This window comes from Populus nigra, chromosome 13 (assembly GCF_951802175.1).
Source record: "Populus nigra chromosome 13, ddPopNigr1.1, whole genome shotgun sequence".
NCBI lineage: Eukaryota > Viridiplantae > Streptophyta > Magnoliopsida > Malpighiales > Salicaceae > Populus > Populus nigra.
In genome coordinates, this window is record NC_084864.1 from 14,275,107 (window position 1) to 14,290,573 (window position 15,467).

The 15,467-nt window shown below is 35.9% G+C and overlaps 4 protein-coding genes across 4 annotated transcripts; 1 reads left to right on the forward strand and 3 right to left on the reverse strand.

Moving 5' to 3' along the window:
* Positions 1-204: 204 nt before the first annotated feature.
* On the forward strand, positions 205-2,685 carry LOC133670423 (protein GAMETE EXPRESSED 1-like). Its single transcript, XM_062090910.1, has 6 exons — positions 205-771; positions 871-1,458; positions 1,536-1,662; positions 1,750-1,936; positions 2,058-2,205; positions 2,291-2,685. The coding sequence occupies exons 1-6, from the start codon at positions 296-298 to the stop codon at positions 2,541-2,543; spliced, it is 1,779 nt and encodes a 592-aa protein (XP_061946894.1). The 5' UTR covers positions 205-295; the 3' UTR covers positions 2,544-2,685.
* A 553-nt stretch (positions 2,686-3,238) lies between these two features.
* LOC133671051 (pentatricopeptide repeat-containing protein At3g14330-like) lies at positions 3,239-5,312 on the reverse strand. Its single transcript, XM_062091672.1, has one exon. It carries the CDS (start codon positions 5,264-5,266, stop codon positions 3,320-3,322), a length of 1,947 nt encoding a protein of 648 aa, XP_061947656.1. The 5' UTR covers positions 5,267-5,312; the 3' UTR covers positions 3,239-3,319.
* Positions 5,313-5,989: 677 nt separating this feature from the next.
* Positions 5,990-7,659, reverse strand: LOC133670883 (uncharacterized oxidoreductase At4g09670-like). The gene is made up of 2 exons (XM_062091476.1): positions 7,071-7,659; positions 5,990-6,852 (listed from the first exon to the last, which is right to left on the reverse strand). The coding sequence occupies exons 1-2, from the start codon at positions 7,530-7,532 to the stop codon at positions 6,229-6,231; spliced, it is 1,086 nt and encodes a 361-aa protein (XP_061947460.1). The 5' UTR covers positions 7,533-7,659; the 3' UTR covers positions 5,990-6,228.
* Positions 7,660-11,345: 3,686 nt separating this feature from the next.
* On the reverse strand, positions 11,346-15,148 carry LOC133670681 (putative disease resistance protein RGA1). The gene has a single exon (XM_062091251.1). It carries the CDS (start codon positions 14,781-14,783, stop codon positions 11,496-11,498), a length of 3,288 nt encoding a protein of 1,095 aa, XP_061947235.1. The 5' UTR covers positions 14,784-15,148; the 3' UTR covers positions 11,346-11,495.
* Between the last annotated feature and the right edge of the window lie 319 nt (positions 15,149-15,467).

Sequence of the window (15,467 nt, forward strand, 5' to 3'; positions counted from 1 at the left end):
TCTTCTCTTTTCTTTTTTTAATCTTCGGAAGTCTCTGTCTCTTTTCTATTTTCTTCTCTTTTAATTTCACTTTCAAACAGTCCTTTTCATGCTAAAAATCATGCCCTTTTCCTTTTCTTGCACTCCAAGTTTCTCCACCTCTTTGTTTATACATAAATATAAGGCTTGTGTGTATGCTCTTTAGCATCGGAAGCATCTGCTAATTTTGTTGAACTGTGTACTGCAGGTTTCAGTCTTCTGGTGGAAGATACAGAAAGTAGAGTAACAAAATCAGGAAGAAAAGAAAATATAATTAATGGCTTCTTATAGTCAGATTTTGTTTCTCGTAATTTTAATCTCACTTACATTAAGATGTCAATCATGGGGTTGGTTCTCTTCTTCAACAGAGACTCTCTCCACTGATAATTCACAGACAAACGGTTTGCCCCGTGGTTCTGTGGTGGAATTTTCTATGAATGGTCTTAGTGATGGGAAGGGGATGAAACTGGTCGAAAAAGCCGAAAGGAAAATGGTTGGCACGAATTCTTGTTGGCAGAATGCTTACCAGAATCTCTTTGCCGGCTGCTCGCAGATTCTCGCCGTCGAGGAGAAGCGGTGGAGATTTGCTTGGCACCTTAGTGATTGCTTTCAAAAGGACTCTGGACGGCCAGCTTTCCCTTATTGTGACACAAAATCTGCCATGGTTAATTGTCTCGAAAGGTTGAATGACAATGAGCACAAGGTTTATCTTGAATTCTCACTGGAAACCAATTCTATCTGCTATCAGTTACAGTTAAGTATAGTTTCTTTCACTGTTCTGACCGTTCTTCTCTTGTTTTATACGATGTGACAGAAACTAACAAGGATTTTTTTATGTGCTATTGCCTACAGGGCCCATGCCTTCAACCATAAAATGGAGAGACTGGTGAATGATCTTAAAAATTCAGCAGAATACACGGAAGAACAGTTAGAAATTATTGAAGGAAAAACACATGTCCTGTTGCAGAGATCGAATCAAATTCAGGATTCATTGATTTCTATTGATATTCAGGTTGAAAATGTAGCTCAAACAACGAAAGATGCAAAGGATCACATGGATGTTTTATCTAAGCACTCTGAAGCTGTTTATAAACATTCCAAGGAAATTGCACATTCTCAATCAGAGCTGCAAGAGGGACAAGCAAAAATGAATGAAAATTTGAAGGAAGGGATGTCGATGCTTCATGATGCTTACACCAATCTGGGCCAAGAAGTAGACAATGTGAGAAACGAAGCTGTGGAAATAGAGAAGCAGATTGGCAGAGTTGGAGACACAATGTCTTCAAAGATGGAAACTTTACAAAACTCAGCTGATGACATTGAGAACATGGCTGGGAAGTCCTTGGATAAACAGAAACAACTTCTAGATGGGCAATCCAATGCACTTAAGGGTCTTCAACTCCTAACTCAATTTCAATCAGAAGCACTAGAAGAGAGCAGGTAAGTAGGAAAACAAAATTACTGTAATTACAAGTAAATAATTAGAGAGCTTAATTGAAATTATTACCGAATTACAGGAGTACGCTGCAACACTTTGCTGAATATGGCCATAAACAGCAGGAAGAGCTTCTTCAGCAACAAGAACAACTTCAAAAGGTCCATGACCATTTGGTAGAAAATTCAAATTCAATATTGGCCACTCAGGTTAGTGTTTTCATTGAGGCTTATGATTTCCATGATAGTTTTTGTTGAGACAAGGATTATATGAGACATGGTTTTCCCATTTTTCAGGAAGCTTTCGAATCAAAGCAAGCAAGCATGTTCATTGCTCTGGAGAAGCTGTTTGCTTTGCAAAACGCTATGTTGCTTGAATCACGAATAATTAAAGCTTTCATCCTCTACACTGCATCAATCTTTATCGTTTACATGTTCACCAGTACAAAGCAAACATATACCATAAGAGCGAGGCTTTATGTTGGTACGTATGTCTTGTATTTCTCTTATTTTCTATTTTGTCTTCCTGTTTTTTTGGTATTTAAATCAAGTATTGAAGGTTTAAATAGGTCTATAACTAGTTTAAATCTGATTTTGGTTCACAGGTCTTGCTGCCACGTTTCTGGTAGAAGTAGCAATGCTTCGGCTCACAACAAATAGTATAGAACGACAAACATGGCTAATCAATGTGTTCAGGTTACTCTATGGGATTCTTGCCTCTATTCAGTTTCTACATGCCATTTTCACATACAGGTTGGTAAAAGTTAGATTTATATCAATTGGGTTAAACAGCATTTAGATTTCCCACATCTAATAGATTCCTTTACAAATTATGCAGGGATTATGAAGTTTTGAATCATCACTTGATATTAAACCTAATGGATAAGATTAATGTCATGCAAAAAACTAGAGAGTTATCATGGGAAACAGATAGTGATGTTGACTGGTCTTCATGGATTCAAACTGAGTTAGCAGAAGGGGGTGACAATTTGGAAGACCCTGACTTTATGGTTCCAGAAGAAGTTGCAGAGAATTCAATTACTGCTTCCATGACAAGAAAGTATGATCTTCGCTGCCGCCAGCGTCGGTGAAAATTTCTCGATTTCTACTAATAGTTCATGACTAATGTTTTCTTCCCCATCAATTCCTGGTTATTTTTATCCTTTTCTTTACTTGAACACATCTCTGTAAAGATGGTATAATTATGTTTGCAAATGCAACATATTTAACTTTATTTTGTTAACTAAGATGCTTGTTTTTTTAACACAGATTTACATGGCTAACGTTTCTTGAAGTTGTTGGTTAGTATTAGCTCCGATAGTGGTACTTTTTTCTTACTGTGGAGCAAGAAGATGCATAAATGGAATTTTATAGGCATACTCTTGCTCTGCTTGCATCTAAAGAGCAAACTGAAAGTCCGTTTTACATGACATCACCAGAAGTTACTCTTCGAAAATGAATGAATGAATAAAACCAACAGCAGAGGACTCAAAATATTATTATTGCTCTCCTGTGCTTCTGAAGACAAGGAGTGCACTTTTACATGATTCTAAAAATGCAGTTCATTTCTATCTAATTTGCATGGTTCTAAAAGATTCTCATCTAAACTTTCAATGTCTAGCAAGAGAGTTGATCAGTACTCTGATCCAAGCATTTTGAACCTACTGTAAAGTTTCAATATGGCATAAATATAGTCTGGGGCTTGTACTTAAGGGGAGGATAGTTCTTAATAAAATGTAAACCAAAATTACTTGGAGCACTATGCTTAAAGTAATTCTAGAATGGATTTGTAGTATGAATCATGCGATGGACTCATCAAAGAAGAAATAAAGAAAGGTTCAAAGAATTATGCTCTGGTATAATGGTTTCACCAGTAATCATTACAAGAGCATGCACCTTCTTTGAAATGGTGGAAGCGGTTTGTATCTCTCAAAACAATGACCCTCCCTGTCACTCTTGAAACTATCTTGATCCAAGAGTGACAATCTACACAAACACGAAGGTTCTTCGTGATCCTGATTGGCATTCCGGCAGCAGAATGTATGAGAGAAAAAACAGTTGCTAAGCGCTCACTGTGCCCACACACCCACATTGCCTTTGTTTCTTCATTTACATCATGAAGCACCACATCTGTGTTGGGTATATAACCAAATTCTTCCATGGCTTCCCTTAATTTGTTCCATATCTTCTTATATTCATCAGAATTACGAAACTCGAAGCCTCCACCAGCTACAAAAGAGTGGATTTTATTCTTTACCTGTATCCAACTACATCCAGCCTCTTTTCTGATTCTTCTTGTTTGCATCATCTCTCTAACCATATTTACAGAGTCCCACATCCCTGCATTTGCATAAATGTTTGAGAGCATCACATAGTTCCCAGGATTATATGGCTCAAGCTCAAACAACCGGTTTGCAATAGCCTCTGCAAGAGGGACCTCATTATGTAGGCGGCATGAGTTGAGCAATGATCCCCATATGCTACCACTTGTCTTCATGGGCATGTTTTTCACCACCACCAATGCATCATCAATTCTTCCAGCTCTGCCTAACATATCCACCAAACAAGCATAATGCTCTAAACTTGGAGAGACCCCAAAATCCATTTCCATTCTATGAAACAATTTCTGCCCATCTTCTGTTAGCCCAGCATGGCTACAACCTGATAGCAGTGCAATAAATGTGACATCATCCGGCCTTATCCCACATGAAGCCATCTCATTGAAAAAATCCATCGCCACCCTCATATAACCATTGATTGCATATCCAGTCAACATAGTATTCCATGATGTCAAGTCTTTACTTCTCATCCCATCAAACAATCTCCTACCATAATCAACAACTCCACATTTCACATACATATCCACAAGGGAATTTAGCACTAGGACATCTGGCCTTCTCGCTGATTTAACAATTTGCGCATGTATCTCTTTTCCACTGAGAAGAGCTGTCACGCGCGCACAAATTGGCAAAATTGTAGTTAGTGTAACCCAACTAAACCCCATTCCCTCTCTTTGCATCCTTCTAAACACATCAAGTGCCTCGCCCAATTTATCTTCTTTAACAAAACCAGAAATCAAAGAATTCCAAGAAGCAACATTTCTTTCAGGCATTTGATCAAACACCTTCAAAACTTCATCAAAACACTCGCACTGTGTATACAACCTCAGCAGACCGTTATTCACCACTTGATCAGGCCCTTCACTAGACTTTACCACTTGTGCATGAACTCCTCTACCAACCCACAATTCCCTCAAATCCGCACACGCTTTCAACGCTGTGGAGAACGCAAAATTGCCCGGCTCCATACAATTCCACAACATCTCAACATAAACAAGCAAAGCCTCTCTCAAGAACCCCTTTTTTGAATACCCAATTGCCATTGCCACCCAAACTGACTCCGGCACCCCTTCATTTTCAACCGCATTTTCAAAAATTACGCGTGCCTCATCAAGTTCGCCACATACAGAGAAAAGGGTAATTAGCTTGCTTTTTAAGTTATGATTTTCAAGAAATTTTTCGCTGTATTCTTGTTTAAGGAGCTGTTTATATACTCTTTGGCCATGAGGTAACGATTTTTGGGAAATACAAGAATGTAAGAGCTGACTGTAAGTCTCAGGATCAGTAAATTTGGACGGCGAGGATTCTATCAAGCGAATCGCCTCGTCGAGATTGCCAGATTTTGTTAGATATTTGAGGGTTTGATTGAGATTTTGAGGGTTTTTGGAGGGTGGTTTTTGGGATTTAGGGCATGAAATGACAGTTAAGTTGGTTGGGATTGGGGTGTTAGTTAAGACGGAAATGGCGGGAATCATTATCGGAAGGTGGTAGTTGTCGTTTGGCCAGTCTGTGTAGTTTTTAGAGAGAGATCATATAGGGTAGGCTGGGCCATGAGTAGATGGGTTTGAGTTTAGAAATTTGGATAAAAGTGTGATTTCAGGCCGAGCCCAAAAATCTTTTTAACTAAAAAATATAGTTTATGATTAACCTAAGTTAATTATTTAAAGAAAATATATTTATCAAAAAACAATATTATTTGAACAAAAAATTATTTTCAAAAAAGAGTGAATGGGATTTATCTTGGATGACCACGACGTTGAAACTAAATTTTTGACTGATTCAGATCATATTAATTTTTTTAACTCGAATTAATATAAATTTTGGGTCCTCATTTTATAATAGTGATAAAAACCCAAAAATAAAATAAAAATTAATTGAAATATGAAATTTATTTATTATGATGATTTTTTCTTTTGCTCTTTTTTAATAGAACACATTGTCGTTTGAAAATATTTCTTTGGCTTTTCTTAAACCAAAATATACAATTTAACCATTTAAATTCTTAGAGCTAAACCAACATGGTTAGAGGTTAGAGAAAAGCTAATTGATATTTTTAAATGACAGCAATCAACAAGAGTTAAGGGACTAACTCACATACTTTGAAATATAAAGGGCTAAGTTATAACTTCAATCTAAATCTAGGGACTAAAGAATAATTCACCTCTAAACTTGTCGATCGAGAGATAGACCTTAATCTCTTAAAGAATCACCATCCGTAATTTGCTCGGATTAAAATTTCGAGGAATTTATCAATATAAAATATTTTACAATCAGAAAAGATGAACTCAAGCTACTCAAACCAATGGAAAACCAGCATGTTTTCCTGCAAATTTTAGTAACAATTTATTTGATTGTTATAATTGGAGAGTACCATTTCTAGTAAGATGGCTCAAAACTCAACATGCCTCCAAAATTAATCTAAGACTTGAATATATGATCACAGGTACACAGGTTTGCAATTAAGATCAATAGATTTCTTAATTGCATCCACCACTATCTGAGTCTTTCTGCTGATTTCAGGCCATCTGTTATCCGGCGGGAACCCGCATTTCTTAATGCCCTGCGCTAGCCTAGCAAGCTCTTGAACCATCAAGGCCTCTTGAGGAGTTTCATTATCCACCACCACTTTTTCAGTTTTCACATTCCATTCAGTTTGATCATCCATGAACGTTGCTGGTGATCCCAGGTCAAAAAAAGCAGAACCCTCTTGATAAGGAATGACAAAATCCTTGAGATGCAAGGATCCTTTAGTACCGGTGATCGACAAGTCCATGGATGTATAAGAGAAGAAAGAGCAGTGAATGATTGCGACTGTCTTGTGATCTTGATCGTAGTTCAAGCAGGCTGTGCATGATAATACGATTCCAGCTGAGTTCTTGGTCACACCAGCTGGTAAAGCAGATACAACATTTGGTAATCGGTAATTTTTTGCCCACAAGACCGCTCCGACGCAATACCAACCCAAATCACCAAGTACACCAAGAGCATCCATATCCTGCTTCACTCTAATATTGTTCTCGAAGAATTCAGGAGGCATTTTAGCTGTTGACGTGCTATGAATCTGATCAGTATCATAAACACAGTTAGAGTCGAATATCTAGTGAACAACTACAAATGGAGTAATTAATTTTTACTTTACACCAAACCCCAAACCTATGTTCAAACTTGTTGGGAAAAGTCACATATCTTATAGCTAAAAAGTGGAATCTCTAAAGCATTTTCTTTGAGAAATTGTTGTCCAAGAAAAAAGAAAGAGATGAACACAAGAACACAACTTACAAAGTCCACTTGTCCAACAAGATTGGAATCAAAGAGTAGCTCCTTCATCTTCATAGTTCTTGGATGATGCAACCACATTGAGCCGTCCAAGAATTGCACACCATTTGATACACAAGCTTCCAGAATCTTGTCCAAATCTCCCACATCAAGTGCAGCTGGCTTCTCTAACAGCACATGCTTCTTCTTTTGGGCAGCCAAGACTGCCCACTGAACATGAAGACTAGTTGGCAATGGCAAGTAAACAACTTCGATAGATGGATCATCAAGTAATTCTTCATAGCTACCATAAATCTTGATTGTCTCTGGCAATCCATTTTGTATGGCAAATTGCTTGGCCTTTTCTAGGGAGCGACTTGCGATAGCATAAAGAATTGAATTGGGTGCTAAGTTTATGGCTCTTGCCAATTTAATTGCTATTTTGGCACATCCTAGGATACCAAAATTTACTGGATTTTCAGCCATATGTGGTTTTATATTTGGATTTGGCTACTGTTCGTGTTCGATAATTTCTTGGAGAGGGATGTTGTGCGAGGAAATGATGTTTGGATGAGAAGAAGTCGTGGCATGCTTTAGACCTTAGGACGTTGATAAGGCTAAAATTCTCCTGGGAAGTGTTTTGACTGTTTGTTCTTTTACTTTTGAAAATTAGGTACAACAAAATACGTGATTAATTTTTATATATATTTTTTATTATTATTTTAATATGATATTATTAAAAATAAAATTTAAAAAATAAAAAAAGTTATTTTAAAATATTTTTATTAAAAATCATTTTAAAAAACAACTATCAGATTCTCATACATCTCCTTATTTTTATGATCCAATTATATTTAAAATTTTTTTTAACATTTTAATATTAATATGTTAAATATCAAAAATAAATTTTTAAATATATATATATTATTTTAATATATTTTCAAGTAAAATCACTATAATATTTATAATAAACAGTGAAAAAAAAGAAAAAGTCAATCTCAAATCTTCCTTTAACAGGACTGTCTCCCACATGAAGCTTGTATCTTGAACAACTAAAATTTCTGATAGAATTCATGAGACTTTACCAAATCATCAGGACAAAAACAAGCCTCAATTCTCTGAGAAGCCCTCTAATTATTCTAATTTTTCTAATTTGACCATCTCATTAACGCAAATGTTTTAGTTTAACCCCTGAAATCACTTTCTGTTAAATACAATAACCAACTAACTAAAACCTGAAAGCCCGCCTTTCCAGTTTCTGTGCTTCCCTTCCTTCTCTCCCTCTCAAAAGATTCACATCACCTCTTCCTCAAGAAACTCTCCGTTTTCAAGAATGGTATCCACTACTTCATCATCACCACCACCGCGTCGAGTTTCAGCTAGGCCACCATCACGCTCCCTTCTGCCTTTGCGCTTCAAGGCCAAACTACTTCCAGGCCGCGGAAACCCGAGTAAATCAAGAAACTGGTCACGGCCATCACCATCAAGACTAGGACCATCATCATTGAGCTCACAGGAGTCACCATTACCCTTAGTTTCTCCACTGTCGCGATCATCCCCGTATTCAACCAGGGATTATCTCAGAAGTAAAGCCATACAAATCCTGGAGTCACCAGATGCTTTACCTCTTACTTTTTTTCTTAATGAACTTAACTTCTCTGAAAACTCCATTGATTTAATGAATGCTCGAAAACTCTTGAATTACCTTAAAAAGAACTACCTTACTTCCTTCTGTCTTTGCCTTGTTTCTTACTTAAAATTTTGCGCCATTGAATTTGTGAATTGCAAGGAATGTGCCTTTGATGTCCTATGCCAGATTCTTACAGAAAATGAGCATGGTCTTTGGCAGAAAACCTCCTTCATGAATAAAGAACTCAAATCTGCACTTCTTGATTGTTTGAATACAGAGAGTTCAATAAAGATCTTGCATAAAATTCTCGATTTTGTCGTCACCATTGCTACTAAAGAAGTAAGACTTGGAAATGAATGGCCTGAGCTTCTTGAGTTTGTTTATGTATCTATTGGTTCTGGTTCTGATTCTGATTCTGATTTTGAAGAGAAATTGAAGTGTGCGATTTCTTTGCTTTATAAGTTGATCCCACAATGTGCTGTCGAAGATTTGGTTATTAGCATTGATTCCTTTTATGATAGTTTAATGGATATATTTGATTCTGAAGAAATGAGTTTAGAGGTACAAGTCAAATGAGTTTCTAATACATGAAAGAGAAATCAAATCGGTCTTTTTTACATTTCAGCTTGAAAACGAAAATGTTACAGCGGCCTAAACCCTAATTCCATCCAAGCATATGAATGTGCATGAGAGATTGAGGGGAACAGCGAGTGACCTTGGACAGATTTGGTGTGGAGAACTGGACGGCGGGAACTGAGACTAGGGGGGCCGTTGATGTTGAGGATTGGCGCGAAATAAGTTAGTTACATGGTGTTGGTGATAGTTGGGCTGGGCCGAGCAATTTTAAAAGGGAGAAAACGGAGCCACCATCAAAGCCTGTGGTCCTTCTCCATTGAAGGCCTACTTATATGGTAGAATTGACTAGGAATTTTATTTTATTTTATTTTATTTTAGCCAGAATATATTTTATTTTAAGATTAAAGGGATTTGGAACTTGAATTTTCTTAGCTTTAATTAGTTCACCACCTATCAATTGATGAACAGAACTTTTTAAAAATTTTAAATTTATTTTAAAAGCTTCAATTTAATATTTTTTTAGTATTTTTTATTAACTTTATTTGTTAATATAAAAAATATTATTTTAATATATTTTCAAGCAAAAAAAATACTTTAAAAATTACTATACACCACAATTTTAACCACCCCAGGACCTGAAACTAAATATCTTTTTCAATTAGGTTACTAAAGTGCCCAGCATTCTTTAATTGATTTACTATCCAAAATATACTCTCTGTTTTTTTTTTTTACAGAAATCTTGCCCAAAACAACAACATTTTATTAAATAAAAATTGTATTAAGGATGAAGTTTTTTCCTATTATTTTTTATCCAATAGAAGTTCCATCAAGTTTTACATTATAATCTTTTCTTAAAAAAATAAAAACAAAATAAAATAAAGCTTTTTTAAAAAGAAATTCAGAATGAAACTTGCAAGACATGAAACTTGCGGCTAGAACCTTTAGAACATGGATGGGTAATGTGTGGCCCACTAGAATTATTTTCTATTGCAAGCTTTCGATCGTGTGGCTGAAAAATTTTAAAAAATAATATAAATAATATTTTAAAGTATTATTTAATGGTATAAATTCTTTTGTTTAGATAATTATTTAATATTAAGTTAAAGCTTTAATGTAAAGATTAAATCTCACTATTTTTATTTTCTGTTCAAATTAAAATTAATTAATCATAAAAACTATATTTTAAAAAATAATATAAATTAAAATACTTTTTTTTTATACAAACACGCAGTTTTCATTGCGGAAAGATCAAAATATATTTCCATGGAAATACGATAAGTTTCCTTTTGCAAGACATTGCAAAAGATGATGAAATGGATTTAGTTTCAAACTATCAATATAATGGGTACTTTTATGAAAATAGACCACTTCACCTGTAGTTTCATTAGCACATTACCATTAATGAACTTTTAAACACTGTTTAAGGAACATAATCTGACCAGGAAAACTTGAACATAATATAATTTATAATTTCATAGATGTTGAACAAAGAAAAATAGAAGAAGGGAACCAGAAGTTAATGTACGAAGATTAATACCCTATTTGTTTTTGTATTTAAAAAAAAAAAAATTTAAATTGAAATTTTTTTATACTTCAAATTTTTTTTAATATTTTTAAATTGTTTTGATATGCTAATGTTAAAAATAATTTTTTAAAAATAAAAAATATAGATGAATCTGGATTTTCCTTTATTTATATATATATATATATATATATATATATATATTAAGTTTTAGTTATTGTTTTTTTGGTTGATGGTTATTTTGTTGATTGATTTTATGTTTTTTTTCAATTATTGATTTAATGTGATGTGCCCTTTATTTAAGTTAAGGGATTTTGTTAATTGGATTGTAATATTATTTTTTCAATTAGTGATCTGATTGATTTTTTTTCAAATTTTTTTTTATATAAATCCTTATTTGTTCACGGCGATCTTGAATGGCAAAACACACAAAATATTATTAGTTTCAATTAATAACGTCTTCATAAAGGCTAAAAGGATGTTTATGAGATTGATATTTTAGTTGAGAAACCTCAACCGTTGATTTTCTTATGCAAGTTTTGTTTTCAAGTAACAAAAAAAACTTATTACAGTACTAGTAAAACAAGTCTCAATTAAAACAAATAATGAACCAATCATTTTTACACATTTATATCAAGAATAAAACAACAATCAATTTGAAAAAATTATTTAAACAATTACAACAAATTAAAACTACGAACAAATATATATTTTATTCTCATTACAAATTTTGCATATCAACTATTCTCCTAAATCTTTTATAGTAAGTACTTTTACTGATATTAATCTTAGGAATGTGAGCTATCTTAGGCCAGTCCTCTCCTAAATCTTTCTCACACCTTTTCTCCAAATTTGGACAACCCCTAATTATTAGAGATTGGAGAGAAGTGAGATGTTGGATACTCTCTGGCAATGAATTCAGCTCTGGACAGTTTCCAAGGAATAAAATCTCAAGTGCCGTCAGATGCCGCACTCCCTCTGATAGAGATGTGAATTTATCACAATGTCTAACAACTAACTGACGAAGAGAAGATAAGCCACACAGCCCATTCATTGGCAGACAATTTAATCTTCCACAACCATTTATGTTTAAAACCTCCAGGGAATTGAGGTTACGAAGACCTTCCTCTGGCAAGCTTTCAAGTTTCCCGCAACCCCAAATACTCAAGCTTTTAAGAGCAGAAAGGTTATCTAATACCCTATTTGACAAAGACTCCAGATCTGGCATCCCCCAAATGTCTAAGCTTTCAAGGAGGGTATGATTTTGCAAAAACCCATCGGGAAGCTCCCTCACATCGTCAATCCCATCAATATGAAGAGAAGTGATAGAAGTGAGATTCCTAACTGACCTCAGTAATGAATCCTTACCTCCCCTAATGTGTACTGATTTGACGGAGGGTATAATTGGTATTTCGTTCAACACAGGGCAATCGATTATCTTCAATTCTTGAAGGCGAGGAAAAGTACACGCAGCCCATTGCTCTAATCCCTCCATCTTCTCAAAAGTCAGCGTCTCCAAAGATGGGAATGGATTTTGCCCATCTCCATACACATTGCTGTCAATACTCTTCACACCATCCATTCCACGCAATATAAGACTCTTGAGGAACTGCAATTTCCCCAATGGTGGAAGTTGTTCACAGTGGTCGCAGGCTGATAGCTCCATCTCTACCAGATTTGGTAGCGTCATGTTCAATTTCATCATCCAATTAGGAAATCTTGAACCTCCATATCCACATATCCTCAACTTCTTCAGATTTGAATGAGGTTGAAGCCCTTCAAGGACCTCCTCGTTATTTGCCTGTATAACACTCTTTCTTTGTTGTGATGGCGGAAATGACCAAGAGCCAAAAAGATAATCTCCATTCTCATGCCAAGATAAAGCCAGTGATAAAAGAGTTGTCTTCAACTTCAAATTGGCACTTTTAGCATCTTCTAAATTCTTAACATTCACAAGATCTGCGATACTTAATTCACCAGCAAGATTATTCAGCCCTTCCAGCTCACTTATGCGACGACCATTCTCCCCACCCACAATGAACAGGGTAAGTTTTCGCAGGCATATCAATTGCCCCATTCCAGCAGGCATAAATCGAAGTGAACGGCAATATGTGATGTCAAGATAGACAAGACTTTTCATGTGCTTCATACCTTTTGGTAATTGGATGAGTTGTCTGCAATATCTCAAATCTAGTGTCTGGAGGTTTTGGAGTGAGGTTATACTTTCAGGCAGTGTTTTGAACCTGGAGCCTGATACATCTAGATACCTTAGATGTTTCAAATCACAAATTGACTTCGGAAAATTCTCCACCCGGACATTTATTAATCTCAAGGCTCGATGTTTTCGACTAGGAAACTTTCCCCATTCATTCCGAAGAGCATCATTCCTCAAAAGAAGTGAGCGAAGTGATAGGACCTTGAGAACTTCAGAAGACGAAGCTCCTGATTTGTTATAAAAAGCTACATGACGGACAGTTTTAGGAATTTCCAACTTCCCATCGCCTTCTGTACTCATATAGCATTCTTGTACTGCAATGGATTGTGCAAGATCATGCATAAGATCATGCATTTTACATGTTATGTTGCCAAATCCATCATCCTCCACCTCTTGCAGAAATGACCTTCCCACTAGTTCATTGAATTTCTCAATACCCATTTCTCCACTGCAAGAAATAAAGCCATTTGCCATCCACAAAGCAATCAGCTCCTCCCTCTCCATCACGTGATCTTTTGGAAATATAGCGCAATACGCAAAGCATTGCTTCAAATGTGGTGATAGATTAGTGTAACTCAACCTCAAAGCAGGTAAAATCTTGCTTGCTTCTTCTCTTAGATCCCAAATCTCACTTTCTTTGACAGCTATCCACTGATCTTCATTATCTTTTAGCCGCATTAGGTTCCCGAGTGCCTTTATAGCTAAAGGAACACCACCACACTTCTTCACTATTGATACTCCAATGGCTTCCAGGTGTGCCCGCTCCTCTTTCCTTCTCATCCCGAATGCAAGCCGTTGAAAGAAATGCCAGGAATCTTCTTCAGACAATATCCCCAAGTGCTTGACAAAAGCTGGTGTCATTCTAAGAGCAACCATCTCAATACGCGTAGTTACTATGACAGCACTACCTTTAGATCCACACCTTAATACCTCCTTCAATTGACTCCACCAATCAGTATAATCTTCCCACACATCATCCAATACAAGCAAAAACTTATTTCCAGTTAACTTCTGTTGGAGGCATCGTTGCAAGGGATCCAATTCTTGAATATCACATGAAGCACCATCAATGGACTCTATGATGGCTCTTGTTAATCTTCTGAGATCGAAATCAGTAGATACACACACCCAGATCCTCAAACTGAATTGCTGTTTAACACTTTCTTCATTGAAGACCAGTTGAACAAGTGTTGTTTTACCCAGCCCCCCCATCCCCCATATAGCATAAATAGGGAGATCACCTGAAGTAGTGAGCAGCATGTTGATTAGTTCCTCTTTCTCCTTGCCTCTTCCATAAATTTCTGATTCATTCACCGAAGACCAAGTCTGACGCTGAACAAAACTATCTGTTTCCATCTCCACAGCCCCCTCTGTTAGGTGGAAATTCTGTCTCTCCTTGGCAATGGCATCTAGTTTTTCTCTAACATTCTTCAATTTATGAGCCATCCTTTGTCGAAAAACAAGTGGATTATGACCAAAAGAAAAGAAGGATCTTACTCGATTTTTGAGATCTCTTCGCTGCAGAAGCCACTGAGCTTCAATTGCAAACTCATCCAGTACATCATCAACAACATAAGCTGCATCCTTGAGGTCGCTGAGCCACACCTTGATAGGCTCACTCTTCCACTGCTTCTCCTCTGCATCTTGCAGCACAGCTTGAATGGTTCTGAACGTGCGCTTGAGATTTTCAAGCTCGGTCGTTAGGCCCCCAGCAAGTCCAAGCTCTTGAAGAATTGGGGAATTCAAGTTCCCCATGATTGTACTCGCGAGAGCAGAAAGAATTGCATCAGCCATAGCTTGTTTTGGAATGGAAAAGAAGAAGTAGAAAAGGTGCAAGGAAAACTAAAAGCAGGGGAGGTGAGAAAGAAATGGCAAGTAAATATTGAGAAGACAGAGCAGTATGAGATGAAAAATGGAAAAGGCAAACAGCAGTCTCTGATTATATTGATTAGGCTCCACACGGTGCAGGCTTGACTTGGCTATGCCTATAATAGTATAATAAAGCAATTGAAGTTTCAGAGAAGGAACATAGCTGTGATTTCAAGCAACTTTTGTCAATTATTGCATGCCTTTTCCTGTTTGAAACCTGGACCTACTGAGAATCCTTCCTATATCTGTAACAGAAACGTGATCAACGCTTTTGGCTGTGAATTCTCAAGGGTATTTTTCTTTTCAATATATTCTCCATTAGCTAGACACAGTGCAAAAAGTTTTTGATAAATGTGTTTTAATCTTAATGACAGTAGAATGACATCATAATCACAAGTAACAGCTAATCTCAAAAACTTATTCAAAACAAACATTAAAAAAAATCATTAAATTTATTTCTCAATTAATCCAATATTAAATAATAAAAGTAAAAAAATAGATCGAGTCAATCCAGGTTAACATGCAAAAACTTAGTTATAAAACTGAAATAACCATATATAAAAAAATTTGAAATAAATTATGAAGCTCAATTCTCAATCAATCCAATTT

Coding starts and splice junctions, on each gene's coding strand:
- LOC133670681 (XM_062091251.1), bottom strand. CDS start 14,783: ATGGCTGATGCAATTCTTTCTGCTCTCGCGAGTACAATCATGGGGAAC.
- LOC133670883 (XM_062091476.1), bottom strand. CDS start 7,532: ATGGCTGAAAATCCAGTAAATTTTGGTATCCTAGGATGTGCCAAAATA. Junction 6,853..7,070: donor TTGTTGGACAAGTGGACTTT/GTAAGTTGTGTT, acceptor GATACTGATCAG/ATTCATAGCACGTCAACAGC.
- LOC133671051 (XM_062091672.1), bottom strand. CDS start 5,266: ATGATTCCCGCCATTTCCGTCTTAACTAACACCCCAATCCCAACCAAC.
- LOC133670423 (XM_062090910.1), top strand. CDS start 296: ATGGCTTCTTATAGTCAGATTTTGTTTCTCGTAATTTTAATCTCACTT. Junction 772..870: donor TCTATCTGCTATCAGTTACA/GTTAAGTATAGT, acceptor TATTGCCTACAG/GGCCCATGCCTTCAACCATA. Junction 1,937..2,057: donor AAGAGCGAGGCTTTATGTTG/GTACGTATGTCT, acceptor TTTGGTTCACAG/GTCTTGCTGCCACGTTTCTG.